The sequence below is a fragment of the Manacus vitellinus genome, unplaced genomic scaffold (assembly GCF_001715985.3).
Source record: "Manacus vitellinus isolate BGI_N305 unplaced genomic scaffold, ASM171598v3 scaffold_20_pilon, whole genome shotgun sequence".
NCBI lineage: Eukaryota > Metazoa > Chordata > Aves > Passeriformes > Pipridae > Manacus > Manacus vitellinus.
Window position 1 is genome coordinate 868335 of NW_021939471.1, and position 23391 is coordinate 891725.

At 42.0% G+C, this 23391-nt stretch overlaps 1 protein-coding gene across 5 annotated transcripts in view; it reads right to left on the reverse strand.

Annotated features, from left to right (window-relative positions):
* The window catches only part of PCNT (pericentrin), a 73474-nt gene extending 55570 nt beyond the window's left edge, over window positions 1-17904 (reverse strand). For 3 of the 5 annotated variants that reach the window (XM_025895009.2, XM_025895010.2, XM_025895008.2), the window contains exons 1-10: window positions 12225-12379; window positions 9122-11605; window positions 8944-9036; window positions 8546-8722; window positions 7375-7630; window positions 5211-5269; window positions 4865-5039; window positions 4128-4264; window positions 3504-3615; window positions 224-488 (exon numbers count right to left, since the gene is read on the reverse strand). In XM_025895009.2, the coding sequence (XP_025750794.2) occupies window positions 224-488; window positions 3504-3615; window positions 4128-4264; window positions 4865-5039; window positions 5211-5269; window positions 7375-7630; window positions 8546-8722; window positions 8944-9036; window positions 9122-11605; window positions 12225-12326 (3860 nt within the window). In that variant the 5' untranslated portion in view covers window positions 12327-12379. Of the gene's footprint in view, window positions 1-223; window positions 489-2500; window positions 2534-3503; window positions 3616-4127; window positions 4265-4864; window positions 5040-5210; window positions 5270-7374; window positions 7631-8545; window positions 8723-8943; window positions 9037-9121; window positions 11606-12224; window positions 12390-14055; window positions 14200-14949; window positions 15130-15939; window positions 15991-17595 lie in introns of those variants that run through there. The other 2 variants (XM_029959562.1, XM_018071640.2) reach the window with 2 other exon arrangements.
* Between the last annotated feature and the right edge of the window lie 5487 nt (window positions 17905-23391).

Genomic DNA, 23391 nt, shown 5'->3' on the forward strand with positions numbered 1-23391 from the left:
GTTAAGTTAACCTGATGACTTGCAGTGTACTACTGAAAGTAGGCAAAAAGCAACTACAACTGCTCAGGGCTGGGCCCTCATCACATCCATCACTATGTTTCTAACTACCTAATGCTCAATCTCAGAATGTTTAGAGGCTAACATCCTCTTTTGTATTAAAAAAAATAAAATGGAAGCATGCTGTCATTGCATGGGATGAAAGGAAAAAGAATAAATAGATCACCTGATGTCCCCTGCTTGATCTTGACTCATTTCCAACTCCGATAGTGAATAGTCCTTCAGTTCTTGTAGTCTCTGATGCAACAAAGTCAATTCTTCTCTGTAGTTTTCTTCAGCAACTCTTAACTTCTCCTCAAAATAAAGCCTCAGTTGTTCCAGTTGAGCTTCATGCTCATTGTTTCTTTGCTGACGCTGCTGTTCAAACTCTTGTTTTAAACGCTCTATTTCCTTTACCTGTGATGCACGAGCCAGGAGCTGCTCTTTTAGCTCTGGAATGGAGGCAAAACCAACACAAGCACTAAGAATACATATCTTTAGGCTAAGTAATTCTGTAAAGGTCAGATTTAGTTGCTGAGTGTTGCGGTTTAGGAATGGTATCCCCCAATTTAGTACTCCCACTAAAAAGACCATGAGCTGCTCCCCTCTCCTCCCTCTCCAGTGGAAGGCACAAAAGGGGTAAGATCATGGGTTGAGATCAGAACAATTTGCTGGAAACAGCAATGAGGTAAGAAAACTAACAGTAACAGCAACAACATTAATAACAAACGGAGAGGATGATTCGCATGGAAAACATGTTCATGGTGGACCTCGGGTGACAATTAACAAATGGTGGGCAGCTTCCCCCTTCCACCACATCCTTCTTCTCAGAAGCCAGAGAGTCCCTTCCCCCTGCCCACAGCAATGACCTGATGTAGTACAGAATAACCTCACAGCCTCCAGAATAACCTCCAGGCTCTGCCCCCTCACAGCTACTGAAAAAAATAACTCTGTCCTGGCTGGAACCGGGACACTTAGACAGCAGCAAAAAGTTATCCCATAAGCTACGTAAGAAAATGAACTTCTGAAAGACAAAACATTTCTTCCTCTGAAGTCACATTCTCATTTACACTGCATTCAGAGACACCATCCTCACGCTGAGAATCAAAATTATCAGCAGACTGCTAGTCCTCCTCGTTTCCTGCAGCTCTAGTCTAGTAACATGCAGAGCCCTGCACTACTGCTTCAACTTCACACCTGCTTGTTGTAGCACCCAGAAGCAGTGAATTAGTCAAAGTCATTTAATTTGCTCCAGACAAAACTACCCAAACAGAACAAACTTTAGCACAAACTAAGTAGAAAAACAAAAATCACGAGAAATAAAAATAATAAAATCAATTCTGGATTACTTCATTGATGGTTTGGCTGCTCATCGTGTGCACAAACAGAAGCTGAACTCACTGAATTAAGAAGAACCATCCAACAAAACAGGAATGCAGCAGAAAGCAGCTATCAAAGGTTGGTTCAGCAAGCTGCCCTCCTTCCAGGGAGTGAGGACAATGGCCAGCACTGCAGCCTATTCAACAGCCCTCTGAGAGCTTTCTTCCCCACCTTCTGTATTAAAGCAGCAGTAACATACCAGAAAGTTAAAAGGTGGGGGAAAAAAAAGGACAAAAACCATGAGGAAGAGTTTTCCAGATAGCTCAACTTTCCAAATAACTACAGTTAGCTGAATCCCCAAAGAATCAACTGAAGAGGGAACTGCATTTCAGGCAGAAAGAACTTGGTGAAATTCTTTGAAAAGAAAGAACTTGCTTGGAGAAAAGCAGCTGCTTATATTACACAAAAAGAGAAACTTTAAAAACAGAAACAGAGGATGCCATCCAGGAGCAACACAGCTGACTGTCACACTGTGGTTTTTTTGTAGCAAGCCAGAAAACGCACACTTAGAAGGAAAAAATTCTCACAATGAACATTCAAATAGAAAGAGTAAGAGAAGAAATAAGTGTTCAAGGCCATGTTGGACCTGAGCAACCTGGTCTAGTGGAAGGTGTCTCTACCCATGGCGGGGGGTTGGAACGAGAAGATCTTTAAGGTCCCTTCCAACACAAACCTCTCCATGATTCCACAATTCCGTGAAGCAAGTCCAAGGCTCAGGCCTGCTTCCAAAGGGAGCAGTTGCCAGGCACGGGGACCGGTGGAAGCGGAAATCAAGTGACAAGAAGGGACTGGTAACATCATCAATAAGATAGGTAAAGGAAGTTCAATCCGCCATGGGTAGGTTTTGCCTAACCAGCAAAGGCTACTGGCACAAAATTAACCCCCTCAAAAAAGTGTTTAACAGCTTTGAACTGACATGTCATTCCTACATCAGAGCAGTAATCCATGATCCAGCTGCTATGATTTGAATCCACCACCAGGAGTCCCCCATCAATCCAAACGCATTGTCAAATGATCACTCAAGTGAAGAACAGCAGAACAAAACAAACACTAAGATCTCACACACCAAAAGAAAGATCCTCACCTGGACCACAGGCCTGCATTCTGGTCTCACCATCTTCAAGTAAGATGAAGAAACAGAAAGCGTCCAAAGAATGGGAATGTGAGTGATTAGAAACATGGAAAGACATTTGAAAGGTTAAAGATTAGAGCTACAGAGAAGAAATATTCCAGTAAGTACTATAAAGTGCTATGTGCTATAATTCTGTAATATCAAAATAAAGTTATGAAATAGTCAACTCTGGCTAGATAGAAATTTTTTCAATGTATGACCCAAACAAACAAACAAACAATAACCTCACAAAACCCTAATATACTTCAAAAGCGATTTACAGTTATATTATTCAGAAAATCTGAAATTGTATTTGAAGCACATTACATGTGCCTTCTGTTTTAACTACCCCAGCAGAAGTCAAGAACCTCATGTCACAGTCTCAACACAAGGTGAACAGAGGCAGAGTCAAGGTTAACTCATGGTCTCTAGGTTTTTTACTTTTCTAAAAGTTCTTCTTTCATGTATTACACATCTCCTTGTGCACACACATCTGAGACATGTCCATCTTCATTTCAAGCAAAAACCTGTCACCTCCAATCACTAGACTGCAAAACCAGCTGTTTTATTTAATACACCTGGATCTTGAAACAGAAATACAAATAGGAGCATGTTATTGCACTGACCAGATCTTCTCCAGTTTTTAACTACATTATACCTAATTTGACATTCCAATGAAAGATGTTTGGTTTTCACTAAAGATTTTTATAGTCTGCAGGATGGGAGTGGGAAGGGAAAGGAAAACCACAGGAGCAAGCTTTTCCCCACAGTCACACCATGCTTTTTGACACTGCAGAACCTGTCATCTGGCACTGACTCACCTCTCACTCCAGAAACAGACCACTGGGGTACAACCCACTGACACTGTGGCCTATCTGTGTGTTTCTGGTACATACTTAGAAGAATTTTGTGTCAATAACGTGTACTTCTGTGTGGAGAAGAGGCAAAAGATCAAATGTGTCAGTTTTGAACATACCACTTAGCTCCTGTCGGTTCGCTCGGGTACTGTCGAGCTGAGACCAAAGCTGCTGGATTTCTTCTTGTGACTGAGCCTGGAGTTGTTCATGCTTGACCTGAAGTTGGTCCAGCTACAGAAAACATGTTAAAAAAAAAAACAACAAACCACAACTTTTTAAACAATTCTAATTGCTTATTTATATGCAACAGACACTTGTGTCAGAAATAGGTGGAAACACTTAGTGACAAGCAGACTCAGCTCCTGACAGTATCACATACTCAGTAGTACTTAACTATTACACCCACTCCTCTGAGAGGGAGGAATTTGTTCCTGATGCCATATTTATCTTCACTGGCAAAAAATAAAGCATTAGCTAGATAAAAACACAACACAAGAACGAGAAAATAAAGCATATAAATACAGAGGAAGAGACAGCACCTAATGGCCCAAAGGCAATTGCATTCCAAAGGTTTTGAACTCCTATGGAAACTCAGAGGATCTACCTGCGTCATGAGATGCATTTTGGTTTTTCAGTAACATCCCTAAATACAAGCAGGTCACCCAAATGATATGTATATGGTCTAGTTTTTGTTATGCAGAGAGTACTCAACCACTCTAAACAACTAAAGAAATGTAATTTACCTCCTTCTGAAGATTCTGTTCTTTTTCTTGGCTTTTCATCTTCATCTCTTCTAGGACATGGTTATGCTCAGCCTGCAGCTGTTCTTGTAATTTTGTAATGGCTAATTGGTGTTGCCTCTCCAGTTCTATACATTTTACTAAAATTAAAAATGAGTTCTGTTACTCCATCATCCTGGTTAATGAATAACCTGTCCAGCTTTTGTGCAACAAAAATACACATGTATGTCTCTAGCCTGCATGTTAGCCTACAGGGAATCATGGAAATATTTCAATAGCAAAGTATTTGAAGGTCAAACATTTCCACACAGTGCTTTCTAGGTCTCTGCATCCCACACTGCTGGCCAAGAGACAGCCAGCTTTTGAAACTTTTGTTCCATTGAGCTTTAACTATTCACAATCCAAACATGATTTTTTGTTAGAAGAAGCTTCTATTAATATTAATCAGAATATTGATTAATCCAGAAACTGTCAAAACTGGTTTTCGACTGGAAGCAAAACAGCACCTCCCTTTAATGTGTTTCTACCTCATATTCTGTGGAAGTCAAAATGCAACAATGTTACCTCGGTTTTAAAAAAAATTTTCATTTACAACCTGTTTTCTAGACAGTCATGCCACCGTCCCAGCTTTTAAGTAACAGTACACGCATATATCTTGTATTTGCTTTTATACATGTTGCAAAACACTCGACTGTGCCACTGTTCAGTAAAACAACTGCTTTCCAGACCACAGTACTTACTTTTGGACTGCTCATTCTCAACAGAAAGAAGCCCCAGCTCTGCTCTGACTTTTTCTAAATCCATTTCCAGAGATTTCTGCAGTTCCATCATCTCGGTCTGATGTTTTTCACATAGCTCTTCACACACGTTTTTTAAACGTGTGTCAGACTCTAATTCCCAGGCTCTTTTGAGGATCTAAGAGAGTAAGACAACATTATTAAAGCAAACATGTTTCGTAAATTATTACTTTTTTTTCTCCATTTATTTGCCCTTTACAATAAATGTGTAGCAGATATGGGACTTGTACCAGCTCTTGTTTTCTGAAAGGAGCTTTACTGTTTCTTGTAGGAAGAACAGAATTTGTACCTCTAATGCCTGGAGATGTGCCTCTTCCATTTCCAATTCTATTTTCTTTCTCTGGTCAACTGTGAAATAAAATACTTATTAATAAATTTACATAAAATGTTATGATTAAATGATAAGTAGAAATATGATGAGATTACAATTTTCAACATCAAATTCAAGGACTTAAATAGGCAGGCACACAGCAGGGTAAGGTGCTGGGTTCTATCCAAACCTGCTGTTCTGTTATATCCCAGTAATTCACTTTCACTTTAGAAAACAAGCATCTAGCAGTTACAGCTGCAAAGGCAATTCAGAAGGTAAAGTTCAGTTTATTTAGCAAAGCCTGCTTAGCTCTACAGAGAAATTGTTACTAAAAGAAAATAAAATCCTAAAGATAGGAATTCAGTGATGCCATTTTAGCGTTTCCCTGCACGTCACTATGACCACAGAATCGTCTCCAGGGACACAGCAGGAGTAGCAGGCAGCAGTAGCAGGTAGGAAACATCAAATTTCTTCTATGAATGCCTAGGAAACAAATTGCAAGACAGATACCATTATCTGCTCAGTTATCTCTGACACCAATGGTTTCCTCCTCCCCAGCTCTTCCCCAGATTCATTCCATCTTCTTGTTCAGCCCCTTTTTTGGTCTGCAGGTACCCTGTAAAGGCCTATCAGCCACCTTCCCACAGCATCAAAGCACTGTTGCCTTGGCTTATTTATAACATTCAATAATTTATAACATGCAACTATGTTTCAAGTCCTTCTGTGGGAAACGAGAACTTGGGAGACTAAGCTGGTGCCAGCTACCCAGCTAATGGTCCAGGAGAGGCAGAAGTATCATCTAAGCTACAAGACACTGTCCCAGCACTCAAACAAGTTGGGTCATGTCTAATCTTTGCCTCTCTGAAGAGAAACCTCTGTCCTCTAGCCGCCCAGGTAACAGTATCCACAACTTCCCACCAAGCCTCCTGCATCACCTGATGCCAGATTCTTCTCAGTCTCTACATCCAAATGGTTACATTCATATTAAGTTACACTGCCAAAAGGCACATCAACAGCACTGATACTAAGAACTGTATCTAGACCTCCTCCTGCTCCCAAGCCCCATTGTGCCATCAGTTCACTACATGGTGGTAACAAAAGGTTTCCTACTCTTAGGTCAAAAAGAAACAGCCCTAAATGAATGTTCTCTTCCTCTTCGGGAAGGACAACTAAAGGAATGGGTCCTAAACCTTATTTCAGAGCTCAGTGGGGTGTGATCAGCAGCACAGAGTCTAGCTGGAGGCCTGCAGGTAGCGGTGATCTCCAGGGATCCATCTGGATACAATGAAAAACTTCTTTACTGTGAGGGTGACAGAGCCCTGGAACAGGCTGCCCAGAGAGGTTGTGGAGTCTTCCTTTCTGGAGACACTCAAAACACAGCTGGACATGATCCCGTGCAACCTACTGTGGGTGAACCTGCTCTAGCAGGGGTTTGGACTTGATGATCTCCAGAGGGCCCTTCCAACCCCAACCAGCCTGTGATTCTGTAAAGTTCTCTAATGAATTGCTGCAAGACTAATCTTTCTCCAGAAATTCCTCAAGCTCTGCCATACAGGTCAGAAATGGTCTCCTGACCTGGGAAGAGGCGGATTTCCCAAACAATGCCAAGAGCACCATCAGCAGGCCTTCAGTACTGCAAAGTGCAGCTTTCCTCATGCTGATGCCAGAATACAATCTTATATGAAAGAGATCCCAAAGGACACACAACTACAGGCTGTCACTGAGCTTCCTTTCCGACTCCTTTATCCTCCTTTTGAAACCACTGAGAGGGAAAGCCAGGAAGCTTTCTCGAAAAGACACTGGTAGTACTGACCCAGGGAAAGAAAACTCCAGAAGAAACAAAAGGGGTAAGAGCTCTACTCTTTGCACTGATTTAGTTCTTTATGAGAGCTTGGTCTAATGCCTCCTGAAAGCAACTAGTTCAGTTTAGAACACAGCAAAACACTCATACAGATGAAAAAAAGCTAAACTTGTGTCTGCACAACTTTATTTTCACATGTAAAACATGCATCCTTGCACGTGGCAGTCCAACCCCTGTCTCTATTCAAGGCAACACCAGCTGTCACTCAAAGGGCAGCTCTGCACCAAGTCAGGAAACTGTGCAGGGAGAAAATACTGGGCCGTTATTCCCCAATTTTAATACCTAGCTCTTGCTGATGCTTTGACTTCAGGTCTTCTTTTTCCTTCAGACATTGCTCTCTGATCTTCTCCCACTCCAGCTGATGGCGGCTTTGCAGGATCGCCACCTCCTGCGCACGCTTGTCGTTGAGCATCTCCCGCAGCTCCACGAGGGCAGTCTCTTTCTCTTTCCTCAGGTTTGCCTGCGTAAGCTCCAGCTGGGAAGTGTGCATATTGTTTAAGGTCAGGCGTAAAGCTTCCAGTTCAAGGCTGTGCAGTGTCTGTGATGGAGGAAAAGAAGGGTTTCTCCCTCCCCTCTAAGGAAATGTGCTCGCTTTTTTTCATGACCAGTTTCAGTTTCAGCTGTTAAACACATCTAAGTTTTGCCTTTGTACTTGGAGAGTGTTTTCTTTGTGGCAGAGACCCTTAACAGAACACTTAAAAGAAGCTGACTTTTGTCACACAGCAGCTCACCCCAATCCTTCACTGCCTATTAAAAAAATTCCTTATATTTGCTACTGGTTATAATTTGTTAAAAAAAATTAAAATTCTGAAGTGGTATTGGAAAAGTAGAAATAAAATTCATCACACTTCATTAAAAAAAAGGGGGGAATAGCTAGAAACAGCTAGAAATGGCAGCTAAAACAGACCAACCAAACTTCTCAATTCTTAACCTAACCAGTATACCAACAGCTTGTAATTAGACCTAACGCTGGACATATTCTTTCCATTTCCACTTTGCATTTAGTGGAGGTGTTAAAAGACCCAGTAGATATCTAGAGGAAAAAAGTCAAGTTTTCATACTTCAGATGCAAGAAAGCATTCCTGACTACACTAATGGGATAGTTAAAAGTGGGTGGGGCTTAGTATTGTTCCTAAATTCACTTGTTAAGCTTACCGAGACTTGAAAAATTAGTTGTTTTTCTTCCTTAAACCCATCAATTTAAGCAATTAAGTTTTCTTCAGAATTAAAGTTAAAATATAATGGCAGTGAGGGCCCTGGAGAACTCCTCTAGGAAACATCTAATATCACCCACCAAGAGACAACCTCTGTTTCTTCAGTTGCAGCACTACGTGAAAGAGCACACGCAATTCCCACAGAAATTAAAGGAGAAGGCTCCTTGATTTCTGTGCCTCCTGGAGATCATGAAACCTCAGGTCAGTACTACAGTAATCACTGTGTTTCTTCCTTTTACCTGGGACTGGAGCTGAGCTTGCTCCTGCTCTGCTTTGTGTGTGGCTGCCATTTGCTGCCGAAGTTCATCCAATAGGTGCTTCTGCTCTTCCTTCAGTTCAGCACGGAGCTTCTCCATCTCCTCCTCGTGTTTAGCAGCCAGCTCAGAGATTTCACGATCGTGCTCTCGTTCATGTACCTGCAGAGAGCAGGCAGATGAAAAGCTTTCTTTCTTCAAAGTATGGTTGTTTAGCCCTAATTATTGAATCAGAACTCTCCCCTCCTCCTGACCCCAAATCAAAGACATCACAGGAAAAAACAAAATTAATGCATTTTTGCGTCTCCAAAATGTTTATGCTGCTTAAATGACAATGCAAAACGAGTTTATTTTTCCAAAATAAACCCAATTACAGCATTTACCTTTTTTATTACAGCAATCTCTTCCTTTCTTTTTTCTTCCAGCTTCTCCTGTTTTTCCACTTTATCTTTTATTTCAGCATTTAACTCTTCTATCTGAAAACAGGCATACACACATTTGCAATGGCAACCTTAAGCATTACGAAATCTCACGACTCCTGCAGTTACCAGGGTTTCCTACCTCTGTCTTGTGTGTCAAACTCACTTCAGTTAATTCAGCAAGGTGCTGAGTGGCCATTTTATCCATTTCCTCTTTGTAATGTTTCTCCACCTTGGATTGAGCCTCCTGTGCAGCTTGTGCAGCCTGAAAGGATTCCCGCAAGCGAGCCTCGAGATTCAAATGAGCCTCTTTCAAAAGGGCAATTTCTTCAGTCAACTGGCTCTTTTCCTCACTGTATTCAGTACTCTTTTCCTTTATTTCAGCAGTAAGTTTATTAATTTCTTGGTTGCAAAGGTTTAACCTGTCCTCATAGCCCAGTCTTTCACATTCCTGTACTTCTTTGAGGTTTTTCATTTCAGCATTAAGGTCATGTATGTTTTTCTCAAGGTCCTCTATGATGCCAGCATTCTCCACTAGTGCTTTTTCTGCTTTCACCAAATCCTCCTCCATGGCAGATAATCTGTCTCCTAAGGCTGTTTTTTCCTTCAATAAAAGTGCTAAATTTTGTTCTTTTCTATTGATTTCAGCTTTGAGCAACTCCTGTTCTTTTAGCAACGTCTCCTCAGATACAGTTTTCTGCCCGAGCAGCTCTGCTATTCTCTGGTTTTTAGCCTTCTGTGCATCAAGCTGGCTTTGCATCTGATCCCTTTGACTTTGCAAAGCAGCCAACTGACGGCCAAAGAGAGACTGCACTTCGCTTGTCACAGAATCAGAAGCCGTTTTCTGCTCTTGAACATCTTTCACTAATTGCTCCTGAGCTCGCAGCTGCACCATCAACATTTCTCTTTCCTCTTGGAGGTCCTTCACCATTTCTTGCCAGATAGAGGGGTTTGACACTTGTGCCAGGGACTCTACAGCACAGTGAGGCTGGCCTCCACCCTCACCCTGCTGCTTTACTAGAAACATGAGTTTATTTTCAAGTTCTTTCTCCTTCTCCATTTTTTCCAGAAGTTCTTTTTCACAACAGATCCGTGCTGCATGTTCTTCCTCCAGTTCTGCCTGCACATGAGAGAGCTCAGACATTGCTTTTTCCCATTTTCCAACAGCTTCTTGGGTGTCCTGATAAGCTATCTTCAAGGCTGACTCCGTCTGATGGAGCTGCTCAATTAGCTTCACACATCTCTCTGCTGAACACGCTGTCTCACCATCCTTTACGTCACCGTGGTCTCTTAGTTTGTTTTCCTGCAGGCGATTATCTGGCACAAACGAAACAAACACCTCTGCTCCCACCTCTTCAAAAGCTTCTTGAGCCAAGGCACTAGGACATGTTCCCTCATCAAGGCTAGAGTTTAATGGAGGAGATATAAAACCTGTGCTGGGTTCTAGAAGCACACTGTTGTCTAGCCCATACGTACTGCACCTACCCTCCTCGATGGCATGACCTTCTGAAGTGCTGGATGCATAGGAGTCTTCTGGTGTTCCCGTGGAAATCAGATATTTAGCCAACACGCCTTCATCACCACTGAAGAGCCCCAGTTCTGACAAGTGTCCTTCAGACAGGTTATCTCCTTTGCTACTTTCATTATTCTCTGTGATCTCTGAATTCTTAATTTCTTCTAACTGACCCCTTGAGGATTCATGCTGGGAGTGCAGTTCTTTGTGCACTGGCTCGTCTCCACCTTCCAACTGCTGTGGTTTGTCCCACATCTCCTCAAGCCCTGCTACCTGCAACTCTGACACCCCTGATAAAATTGGGTTTTCCCTCAATTTCATTAGCTTTTTATTGGAGACAATCTCTCCATCACGCTTTTGCCCTGCATCTATACTTTTTTCAGCCTCATAAAGTCGCTTTTCATTTAATTCCTGGATGAAAGAATTCAGTTTCTGAATCTCTTCATTCAAGGACTCTTTTTCTTGTTTATATCGTTGGGCTTCCTTAGCTTGCTCTTCTGCATCAGAAAGTTGACACTTAAGGCCATCAATTAAATCCTTGTATTTAGTCTCAATTTCAGATTTCTCTCTCTGAAAGTCCTCTTCTTGGTTTTCAAGTCTCTTCCTCAAATTTTCGTTATTAGTTTCAGACTCCTGAAGACTAATATTTAAGTCAATTATTATGCCATTCAAATTCTGAACGTGTTCTTCAGAATTCAAAGCATAGAGTTCTTTTTTTAACTGTTCAAGCTCATTCTTGTATTTTAAAATAATTTCTTCTTCATATGCCTGCTTGGCTACTGCAATCTCTCTTCTGTAGCACTTCTCCAGCTCATTCCTCAAGTTACCCAACTGTCTGCAAATATCCTTCTCATGAATGGTTTTCAGTTCTTCAATATGTTGCTGTTCTTTCACTTTGGATAAAGCTATTTCATTCTTTAACTCTGTTATTTCTGAGTCCCGGAGAGAAAGTGTTTGTTGTAGTACAGACAAGCCAAATCTTTCTGTTGCCAGCAGATCCTGAAGACTTTTAATGCATTGCTCTTTTTCATCTATGCTTTTGTATAGCTCTTGCATTGTACCTTTCAGATCCTCTTCCATTTGGGCAAGGAGATTTTCTTTATCTTCGGTATTCTTAAAAACAAAACATAACATACGAAATAAGCCATTGAAATATGACATGATTTTTATTTCCTTAAGCCTCATGCTTTTAATTTACCTTCAAGAATAATAATTAAGCACAGGGTGTATCATTAGCCTACGCAACAGAATTTTTAAGCACAGAGATTGGAAAGTACCACTGAAAGACTCTTCAAATGTGATAATAAAAATATCAAATTGCCTAAATGGTATGCCACTGACTCCAGAGAGAAGGGAAATAGTGGCTGTCTCAAACTTGAGGAATTTTAATTACAAATAGAATAAAATAAGATGAAGAGCTACAGACACCTCTCCACCTCATAGCTTAGAAAAAATACCTCCCATAGGCAGGAGTAAGCCAACAGAACAGCCATGTCAAATTTTGCCTCCTCTGATTCACTTAAACTTTTAAGGCTTCTATCCATGGCATTGCTGGTTACATTCTTAAAGGAGATCAGACCTTTTAAGCTGTTCCTTTAATGTTTGTAACCACAATCCCTACGGATTTACTTCTAAAGAAGAAGACTTTTTTCACGACTGTGTCACTACAGCAGGTCCGAGTTATCACCAAATCGGAAATAATTATTATAAAGGAATTAGTGTATGTTTTTACCTTTTGGGAAGACTCCAACTGTACTTCCAGGTCATGTGCTTTCTGGCGCAGCATCTCCAAGTGGGCATTTTGCTCTCTGAGACGATCCTGGAACAAGGACATTTGCTGCTGGGCTTCTAATCCTTCGTTTTTCCTGAGACTTTTACTCCTCAGCATCTGGTTAACCTGAGCACATAAGGGTACTCCCAGTCAGAAGTCAGTTTGTATCCAAACAACTCATGCACAAGACTCACTGTCTGCATAAAATACACTGCATTCATTTACTACAGATTTGCCCTATGGCTTTCATTCTCAACAGATAAGAATCTCCCTAAAAAGTCAGGCAACGCTTGTCATGTTTTAGATACTATTACTTACTGTAAAGATGCGTTAGATGATTCATCCCTATGATGAATTCTCCAGTATTAAGAGCCTAAAAATCTAACATAATGAACCATACTGAATTCCTCCAATATGAAGCAGAACTTCCAATGGACTGGACATACCAGTAAGAAAACAATGAACGAAACCAGTCTTCTCTGCAAAGGATTTACAGCTCATTACTAAAGAGTAATGAGCTGGTAAATGTTTGTTTTTTTTTTTTCTCTCTCCACATCCCTTCAAATGAAAACATTTCCACCACGGGGGTAACATAAAATGTGTTCTACTCATTTTTAAAATCTTTTTCTGAAGATGTTGCTAAAGCCAAGAAATAATACCTAAGACAGTATTAGTGCTTTCATCTATTATCAAAATTGACATGCTTCCACAATGTGCATCCTATCACTGGAATTATTTGGAGTATGCCCCAAGTGCTATTTAGAGGCTTTATCCCAGTCTTTCAATGGCTTATGCAGCAAATCCCAACAAACATCTGTAGAGTAACTTTCACTATTACCACCTATTTTGCCAACAGCAACTAGAATTGCAAATAGAAAACAGTATTTTTTTGTTATTTTATAAGATTTCATTTAGCAGACAATTTATTTTCCAGAGCATGAGCAACTCCTTCAAGATAATCCCTGAACTAAAAAGTCCCAGGTTTACCTTTTTTAAAATTTTTAAACCCCCTTCCTTTCCTATCCAGACAGTTAAGACATGTAATCCCACCTAGGGCAATTCTTATCCTGCAAACCTGAAATGGTAAGTATACAGAAATATTTCTCTTTGGCTTATACTACAAGGCTCCAAAGACAATAAATACATGGGTTCAGAGAGAACAACCATTAGAACACTGAGCATCACCAAAACATAAAGCATTTTTAAAAATACATTTTAAAGTAGATGAAAAGCTGCAGTATTTCTCGTTATCCAGGGATTACATCCATGATCAACTTGTTGCACTGAAGCAGGTTCTGTGTGCCACAAGGGGTTGCCTCAACCATCTTCACATTATTTTAAATCTCCTTCTTTGAGCCAAGTCACATTACCTCAGTACAACAAGTTTCTGTCTAACAGCTGAGCTGTTCCAGTTGCCCAAGTATAAACTCCGAGATTTCTTCAGCAAAGGAAAAATGATCACGGGCAAACTCAAGTTATTACAGCAATGGTTGTGTACAGACCCCCAAACCACCAACAATATTGTGTGAAGTTCCCTAACAAGGGCTTATTAACTGATGGACAAGGAAGTGTAATGACCTCCAAAAACACAATCAAGTGGAAAACATGAGGATATTTCCGGGACTTCTCCAGCCAAAAAAATGCTCCACCTTGCCCTGAAATCACTTTCGCTGCTGTGCTACAACATGAACTAGCAAGAGCTACATGATCAGCTCAATATGTTTCCACATTCATAGTCCAAACCTGTTCTTACTCTCTTGGTAAGGACACAGAGGCTGGAGGAGAGGCACACCTGATGCAACTGCAGCTGTAAATCGTGGACCTGACCAGCAACGCGCGAAGCCTCTTCCTGCAGGTCATCCCGGTCTGCCTTGGCCTGTTGAAGGCAGCTCGTGAGCCTCCTGATGATTTCATTCTGCTCTTGAAAAGTAGTTTCCTACGGGGATCACAAGAAGTGCACTTTTGAAGCTAAAATATTCCTAGTGTATTTGGAACCAAGTAAGTTTTCTTCAAAGCTGCTACAGAATCCACAGTTTTAACAAACTTGCACCAGAGGTGTTCAAAGACAATGGCAGGTGTGATGAAAGAGGAGTCTTACACTGATCCCAAGGATGACAAACCTAATCAAAAGTGACTTTTTAAACAAACTATAGGATACCAGTAATGAAATTAACATTTTTACTTCAAAATTTGTAGCTCTAATTGATGTAAAAGGAATAAGGTTTTCAAAAAGTATATAATGAATATTTAGTGCTCCCCAAAATGAGTCCTATCTGTCAGCTCTTCCCTTCAGCCACGTGAAAGGAAGCTAATGAGATGGGACACATTAATCCTATTTCACGTTAATCAAATTAATCTTTTCAATTTATTTCTCACCGACAGGAAATGTCTTTGTTTCCCCAGTCCTAGAAGGAGAGGGAAAAAAAAACAAAACCACACAAAGGGGCAAATAGCTATTCTTAGGAATCACCTGGTAATAATTTACCTTTACATAGAACTGCTAGAGAAGGAGAATTCAATATATTATTTTTTAATATTTTGGAAGAGGATGCTGCTTTTTGCAGTTATCAAGGTGAAGCATTTCACACTAAAAAAAAAAAATACTTCTTTTCAGTTTTGCCACCTAAATATTTTCAGCATTAAAGTGAAATATTATTATCCCATTATCCACTTCTATGAAACATACCTGAAGCTGCACAGAGTCGTTGTGCTGTGTGAGCTGGTCCTGCAGTTCATCCATCTGTGCAGTGAGTTTTTCCACTGCCTCCTGTTTCTCCAGAAGTCTGTTCTCCAGCTCAGCTATCCTTGCCTGACACATCTTAGCATCAGCCTCGTTGTATTCTGCAGCAGAATTTATCCTGTAGTTCTTCATAAAAGAAACAAAAACATATTTATTCACTAAAATAATATATCATTTCTGGTTTGCAGTTAGTCTGAAAATAAACTCAGCTTCAAGGTTAAGTCCTAGGCAAATTCTACTTTTAAAGTAATTCAACACTGGGACTTTGTGTTTAATAGAAACACTATATACATGAAGTCTTTAATTGTTAAAAAAATTCAAATAAAAAATTAATAAATAATATATTTTCACATGATACTTTAAGGCACAAAAGTAAATTAAGCATGTTGTGATTCTATAGCACCAAATGGTGGCAATGTGCCATTTTGGCATGTATTGGGATATAAATACCTTCCAACAACTGACTGAAATTTGGGAGGGGGCAGGCAGAATACTACCTGCAAACAAGCAAAATTTTTACATTCATTTCTGCTGACTGGAGAACAGTCCATTCACAGGAAAAATAACAATGCTAAGTTCTTCAATTAAAACTAAATTCCTGTGGTTTTGAAGAGCAATATTGTTACAATTCTCACAGAAGACATACAGCATCTTGTATTTCATTTTAAACACTTTTTGTTTGTATCACATGAAACAACTAAGAATGAACCTACTTTTCAATTATAAACATGGACAAAGTCTACAATTTCACTAAAACTTCTTAGCAACCAATTTCACAGTCGGTACAGACAGAAAAGTGCCTGGTTTAGACTGTAAAATAGTGAAATCGCATCAGTTTTATCTCATTTGATAACAATGCCAATTAATAATTTTAGCAACCAACTATCACAGACCTATACAGGATCTTTTACTAAAGATACATTCTTTCACACTTACTTCAGCTGCATGATCGTTCAGTACGTCCCAGTTGGACAAATCAGCATTTCCCTGGTAAGTAAACAAATAAAACAGACACTAAATCGTGGCCATTTTAAAAGAAAATAAGGAAAATTAAGAGGGGAAAAAAAGGAAAATAAGGAAACCCAGAATTATTTTGGAAGCACCCTAAGCACATGAGCCAGAAAGGTCCATGTTGTGAGATAACATATCAATGAGAGACTGACTTTTAATGCTAAACCCAGCTGGTCTTCCATGGTGAAATGAAATAATTAACAGCAAAAACCAAACAAACAAGTAATAATTATTACAAATGTCTACTTAAATTTAGGGCTAAGCCTCACCACTGAGATTCAACGTTTGATCCTCAGCTCCTGTGGCTGAGCAATCTTTGATCTCCTGCTAAATACTAGTAAATTGACAGGAGATTATTTAACAAACATGCTAAAACCATTCAGGTAACTACAAAAGAAGTACTTTTTTCTGACACACGTCCATAAGGTAGCTTGGTATCTTGAAAGATGTTTTCCCTTTCACTAAATTCCCAACAAGACCAAGATGACTATAGCACTATTTGGAAAAGGCAGTCCCCAGCCCTCCCTGTATTTTGAATCTGCACGAAGTAGTTCCCAATGATTACTGTCTCCCTGGAGGTGCCCTCTCCAGGTAACCTAGAATTCCAGCTGCTTTATAAATCAGCTATTTTGACAAAAACTGGTTAGAAGCTGTAAGTGATTTTTGTTTCTTTTTGAATTTAAGTTCACATGAATACAGTAAGGACATTGCTGTGGCTGAGTGACAAAATACTGTGTTTTTTCTCAGACACTTTGGTGTGTAGCTTCATAACAGCCTTTGCATTATGTTGAAGATATCCTGAAAGCATCAGGGATACCCTCAAAACAGAAAGCAGGATGATACATGAAAATTGTATCCTCCATTATTGCAGGTTTCCAAATACACTAGTTTGATGCTGTTGTGGTATGCTGTGAAAACACACCAACAGCTGGAGAGATGCTTTTGATGCAGAAGGCACCACCTCCCCAAAACTCATGAATTTTTGCACAGAGAACATGATTACCTTTAGGGGGTCATCAGTACAAACATATTGAAACACATTAGGCACAAGCAGAGTCACATTTTAAACAAATCTGGTATTGGAAATAACATCTATACTGGCTTTACAATGGCTATTGAGAGCTTGCTGGAATAAATAATAATGTTTCAGAAAACATTAAGCATTTTTGAGCCAGCAAAGTGATACAAAACCAGACTAATAACATGCATTATAAAGTTCTGGCAGTTTTGCTCATCTGCTATACCTCTTATTCCAGATTTGCCATTACATGAAGTCACAGCCATGTAACTAGAAGAAGAGAAGTCCATGGCAGTGAAAGGTGAAAGACCACAACTTAGCAGGCTAACAGCTCCCTGACATTGCCAGCTGTCCAGGCCGTATCATGGAGATGCCTTACTCCATAACTGACACCACTTTGTAACAGAGTGAATTATTACAAGTGAAAATACACCAGTTTAATTCCTCCTCAATGGCAGCTCGTTGACAGCGCCAGCGAACTCGCGCCCAAGTACCACAATCACCTGGAGCACCTGTTATCTGCAGATGGGGGCGAAGCCAAGGCAAGAAATACTAAGATTTACCTCTGTTGTTGCCTCTAGCAGGTTGGTGTCTTCAGCCTTACTCTCTACGCCCTCACCAACACCTCTGGGTGCTACTGGGTGCTCTTCCTCCGGAACGTCATGCGGGTGGACAGCCGAGCCCTTCCTCTGCGCCGCCTTTTTCTGCGGCTGCGCGACGTCGCTCTTTGCTTTTCGCTGTCTGAAGTAAGCAAACTGTGCAGAAAAGATTGGAAGAGGTAGAGGGAGAGGTAAGCGAGGAAAAGGTAGCAGGACCACAAGATTAACACAGTCATGGGTGATGAAGATCCTGTCTCGATAAAATCTATACATCTGCAGAAAAACTGCTTTGTCTCCCTACTTTCCATGCACTCACAACGTACTGGATGACTGAGCCATTAAGCAACAGATCTCACATCAGTGCTAAAGACTCATTTCAACACGAGAATCAAATTTTACTCAGTGAAACTTTGTGTGTTAATGACAATCCAGAATTACAGCAAGGCAGATCAGCGAAGGAACAAGTTGTCAATATACTAGAAGCACTAGGAAAAAAGAATAATTGAGCAGTCTTTCTGCAAGACTAGCAAAAGCGAGAACCCCCTTGTCATGGTGCCAAAGCCAGCGCACCCCTACAAATATATCTAAACAGATCCTTGCCAGCGTAAGCTTTGAGATTAAAATTAACGGAAGTGAATCCTCATGCTCCTTCCCTGCCACCCCCTTAAGAGAATACAGCAAAACTTCCTCGCCAGAAAGCAGCCTCCAGTACATAAATAGAAAATCAATTAAGCCAGGTCATTTTAATTTCTTCTGTTGAAGAATCAGATGCTCTACTTTATCAGGCTATCACAGCTCCACAAAGCCCCAGGGACCTGTAAAGAATGTCACTGACAGAATTTATTACCCAACTCTCCCTAGCACCTTAAACAGCTTAAAAAGGGTTATTGTTATTTTCAACTCTAGTATTGTGTTTAGGGAGCACTTCCAAGTAACATCTCCCTCATAGCATAAATCCAGACATCCTTCTCAAAAGGAAAAAGCCTTCTTCAAGGTTAAAGCCATGGCTTATCAAGTGCAGTGTTATATCCTTGTGATGAGATGAAACAGATAGTTGTATGATGACTGGATGTAAACATCATTGCCAAGTTCTACCTGCAATACACATGAAAATCCACTGCTAGACAGTTTGATTTTCCTGTCAAACAGCCACCTCACACAAAAATTTTGTCTGTGTCTTCTCATTCAGTTTGTGAAATGGATCTAGTTCAGCTCCCTCCCCTTACAGCAACTTCCACCTTACAGCTTAGCTACTCCACAGAAATACGGATACACATCTGCTACACTGAGCAGCCTGTTTAAAAGGTGTATTTGCAGAAAGACAAAGGTGTATTTGCTGTTTCTTACCAGCTGATAAAAAACACTCAGGTGCAAACACCTTATTTTTAATTTCTATACTTATTAATACTGAATGCAGATTAAATGAAGATCACCTGATGTCCTGTGCCTTTCATGATAAGCAAAATGAACAGGCTAGTACATAAAGCTGCAGTAAGACACAAATACTGTTCTCTGAAATCAGGTGTTAACTCTAGCACTTACTGATGGCAATACATGTTAAAAATAGCTAGTGCACTAATTAACCTGATAACATGGGGAAAACGGGGCAGGAGGAAACCTGCAGAAAAATAGAGAATAGAGGAAACTGCTGAAGCAGGGAAAAAGGGAAAACAAGTGTAAAACAACCAGAAAAGATGAGAAAGGAAAGGCAGAGAGAGTGGGTACCATGGAGAGCAGTTAACGATTTCATGAAGGGACACGGGGAGTATCTGACATTAAAATACCAAGACTTGGCATGACTGAATACACAACCATGAATTTTTAAATGCACAGCCAAAGAAAACAAAACATATTTTGTCCCATTCACATGCACTAAACACACGAAATCATAATACATATCATGCAAAAATAACCAACTATGCCAAAATTTTATGGAACTGCTGGACTTGGTGGTGTGGCTGGAGTCAAATATTCTTCAGACTTATGGAATCACTGGATGGGGAAAAGTTCTATTTAGAGCAATATTGGGTTTCCCACGCTTTCAATCAGCTACACAAATTTAAGTGTCACTGTAAGAGTATATCAGGTTCTCAGTCATTCAACACAAAACAGCGGGTGTGAATGTGAAGCAAGCATGACATAACTGCCTCTCCCCCATCACAGTGAGATCCCATTGTGCCCCTTTTGAAGGATTTAACTCTCCCTTTGCTTTCTAGAAAAGTGCAAAGGTAAAAGCTTCACTTCTAGCCAAGATGCAGCATTCCACAGGAACCCCAAGAGCACTGTCCATCACAGCAGCTAAAGCAGCTCTCCATGACAGAACACCACCTTTCTGTGGGTACCAACACTCTGCAACTTCATTTCACCAGGAACAGTCAGTTAGAAGTTGACCTGCTGCTTTATGTGCTTCAGAAATTAGTACCAAAACCAACACCCACAGAAAATTGAACTGAACAGAAAACCACATCGCAACCAAACAGAAACAGGTTGCCCAAATAAACCTCTTGGATACAGCTCTTGGCTACAGCAAACATAAGCAACAAGTGCCCTCAGACAAAACCCAGAAGCGTTTTCTAGAGCTTCCTCAAAATGATGAAGTGGGAGAACTTCCTGGAAAACCTGAACTCCTTTTTCGTCTCCTAACATGTAAAATACAGGAAGAGCAAAAGCTACTCACATCTGGGTATGGCACACAGAGCTCTGTAACTAAAGACACAGGGGGCTGGCATGACTAGCTAATAAAAAACAAGGAGAAAAAAGAAGCACTGAATACTTGGGGTTTGTTCTGTTTCTCCATTATTACACCTTGGCTATCAGTATTGCATTTATTATTTACTACTGTATTTATTAAAAACAGGAATCCAAAGTACCTGATACAGTCAGCACTTAGCTGTCAAATCATTACAATTTCCAACTAATAAAACAGTTGTTGTTATTATGTGATAACTCAAATGCAAGTACTGATTTTAAAATTAAAACATTTACATTATATTTCTTTCCCAAGTCATTGCTTAGCAGACTAAAATCTAAGGATGTCAATAATAAAATAATGGGGGGGAGGGAGGAGGTAAGCAAAAAGCCCCACAGCAGTTCACACCTCCCCACTGAAGCAGTATCAGACTGCAGTTACCATCACTGCACAGGCTACCCAACCAGCCTCACTCCTGTCCCCTGCTGTCCCCCTGTTACCTGTGCAGTGATGAGGTGAGATGATTCAGGGAGCTGATCTGATGAACACTGAACACTTCCGTGTCAGACCGCAGATGGGATCACCTTAAGCTGCTCTAAGCTGCACCACAGGAAGGAAAACCTGTACCTGTTCATGGTCCTGCCTCCCTTTCAAAACTGCACTTGCATTCGAGAGGAGGACAGCACAAAGAAAACGGGAAAAAAGAAAAACAAAAGAACAAAACGGGAGAAACGTTTCCTTATGGCTCTATTACACAAGGGCCTTTAAACATGAGCTACCCAAAGTTCCTGAAGGAAGTTACAGTCCTGCAGCCCACCTTCTCCAGCAGCATGGCCACATCCTACCGTGGGATTAAGAACACACCACGGGCTACACTGAGGGGCATTTATTCCAGTAATTAGCCCAATATGCACCTGTTCCATAAGTCAGCTCTACAACTTCAGATATATAAGTAAAGATACAACAGCAGGGCAAGCACACAGCCACACATGGCAGATATTTGGTATGAGCATAGTAAGGAACGTGCATCTCACGTGCTTGCCTTACAAACCTTAACACACTACTTTGTGTTTACTAAGCCCCAACGGATACTGCTTCCATTCATTCATCCATCCCGGTGTTTTTTGAAAACTTCCTGGTGCCCACAGCCTGCCAGCCAAGGGACAGATCTCTGTGACATTTTAAGAAGCAGAGGAAACACTACAACTCCATCTGCCTTTCTAAACCCTTTCCTCTCCTCTCAGCATACCAGGTATGTGACACCGTGCAGCAACAACATTGATGGGGCTGCTAATAATGCTTTTTTTTTTTTTAAATGGGAAGATGAGAGAGATTTAACACATAGTGCAAAAAAAACCAGTAAATGCAACACTGGCTATGCACGTGTAACCTGAAACATAATGCAAGTCCGTGCTTTTTTTCTTTTCAAGGGCAAACAACAGCTGTGCAACAGGTGGGAACTGGTAACTTATTCAAGCCAAGTCTATCACATTTTTTCTCACTACAAACAGATTCTGCACTGAGAGTTAACTTATGTTAACAGAAATGTTAACATGGGTCTTAGCACACTAAGGTAACTTTTCAACCTGTGGCTGTAGCCACAGACTGGCAAGAGATAGCCAGAAGGGAAATGTGACAGAAACAGCTCAAAACCCAGCAGAAATGCTGAATTAAAAGAAAAGTAACCAGGCATTTCTAACCAGCTTATTGAACACTGATACCAAAACAAAGCAGAATTTCTTTTATCTAAGGGGGTTAACACACATCAAGCGTTAACCACATGGCTGCAGACAGTAATTACTAAGAGAATGTTATCTTTATACATCAGCTGAGTTAGAAAGGACCCACAAGGATCATGGAGTCTAACTCTTAGCCCTGCACAGGACCATCCCCAAGAGTCACCCCCTGTGCCCCAGAGGATCATCCAAACACTCCTGGAGCGCTGGCAGCCTTGGGGCTGTGCTCACTGCCCTGGGGAGCCTGGTCAGTGCCCAGCCACCCTCTCGGGGAAGAACCTTTCCCTGAGATCCAACCTGATCCTGCCCTGGCACAACTTCAGGCCTTTCCCTGGGGTCCTGTCCCTGGTCCCCACAGAGCAGAGACGGTGCTGCCCCTCCTCAGGAAGTTGTAGCTGCAATAATAAATACTAAGACACACAGCGTCTGCTCTTTGGGATCCTCACCTGGAAACGCAGTACTCCCCCAAATACCCGAATCCCAGATAAAATCGGGAGAGCTGGGAATTAAAAGCTAACACCCAAGCAAAGCAAAGCAGGACGCGGGGGAAGGCACACGCACTGCTGTCAGCTGCTCCGGGCTCACCTGGGACGGTGTCCGAGCGGCAGGATGGGAGCCCCCCGGGCAGCCTGCCGGGCACGCTTTTCCCTGCAGAGCCGCGCTGCCCAAGTGAGTCCCCCCAGACTCCCGGCACAGCCGCTCGGCCTGCCGCTGCCGGGACCCCGCACGGACCCCGCACGCAGAGCGCGGGGGCTGGCGCGGATACCGCAACCCGGCCTTGCAGCCCCGCAGCCGGGCATCTCCCCCCTCGCCTTGCCCTGGCCTCCAGTTGCGCCGCCGCGTCTCTCCGCCGCTCATTCGGAGGCCGGTGCGGCGCCGGCCCGCGCCCCCCGCGGCCGTCACCGCGGCGGGGACCGAGGACGCGGGTCATGGCCGCCGGGGCCGCGCGCAGGACCGCCCGCTAAGCGGGGCTCCCCACGGATTGGCCACAGCGCGTAGTACCAGGGTGGGTGACGCAATGGCGAGAGGTTCTTCCGCCTGGTCCGCCACCTGCGCCTAAATGTCGTCTGGATAGGCCGGCGGGCTGGGCGCGCCCCGGCCCCGCCCACTCCCCGCCCCCGCGGGGCCGCCAATGGGAGCCCCCTCGCGTTTCAAAACGGGCCGCCAGCGGCCCCGCCACGGCGGGAGGCGGCCAATGGCGCGCGGGGCGGTGCTCCCCGCCCTTTCCCGCTCCCCGTGCCCGCCCGGGAGCCGCCGCTGCAGCCGCTGAGGGCGCCGGTGGGAGCCGCGCCCTTCCGTCTGCGGGGCCGGAAAACAACACCCTAGGACTCTTTC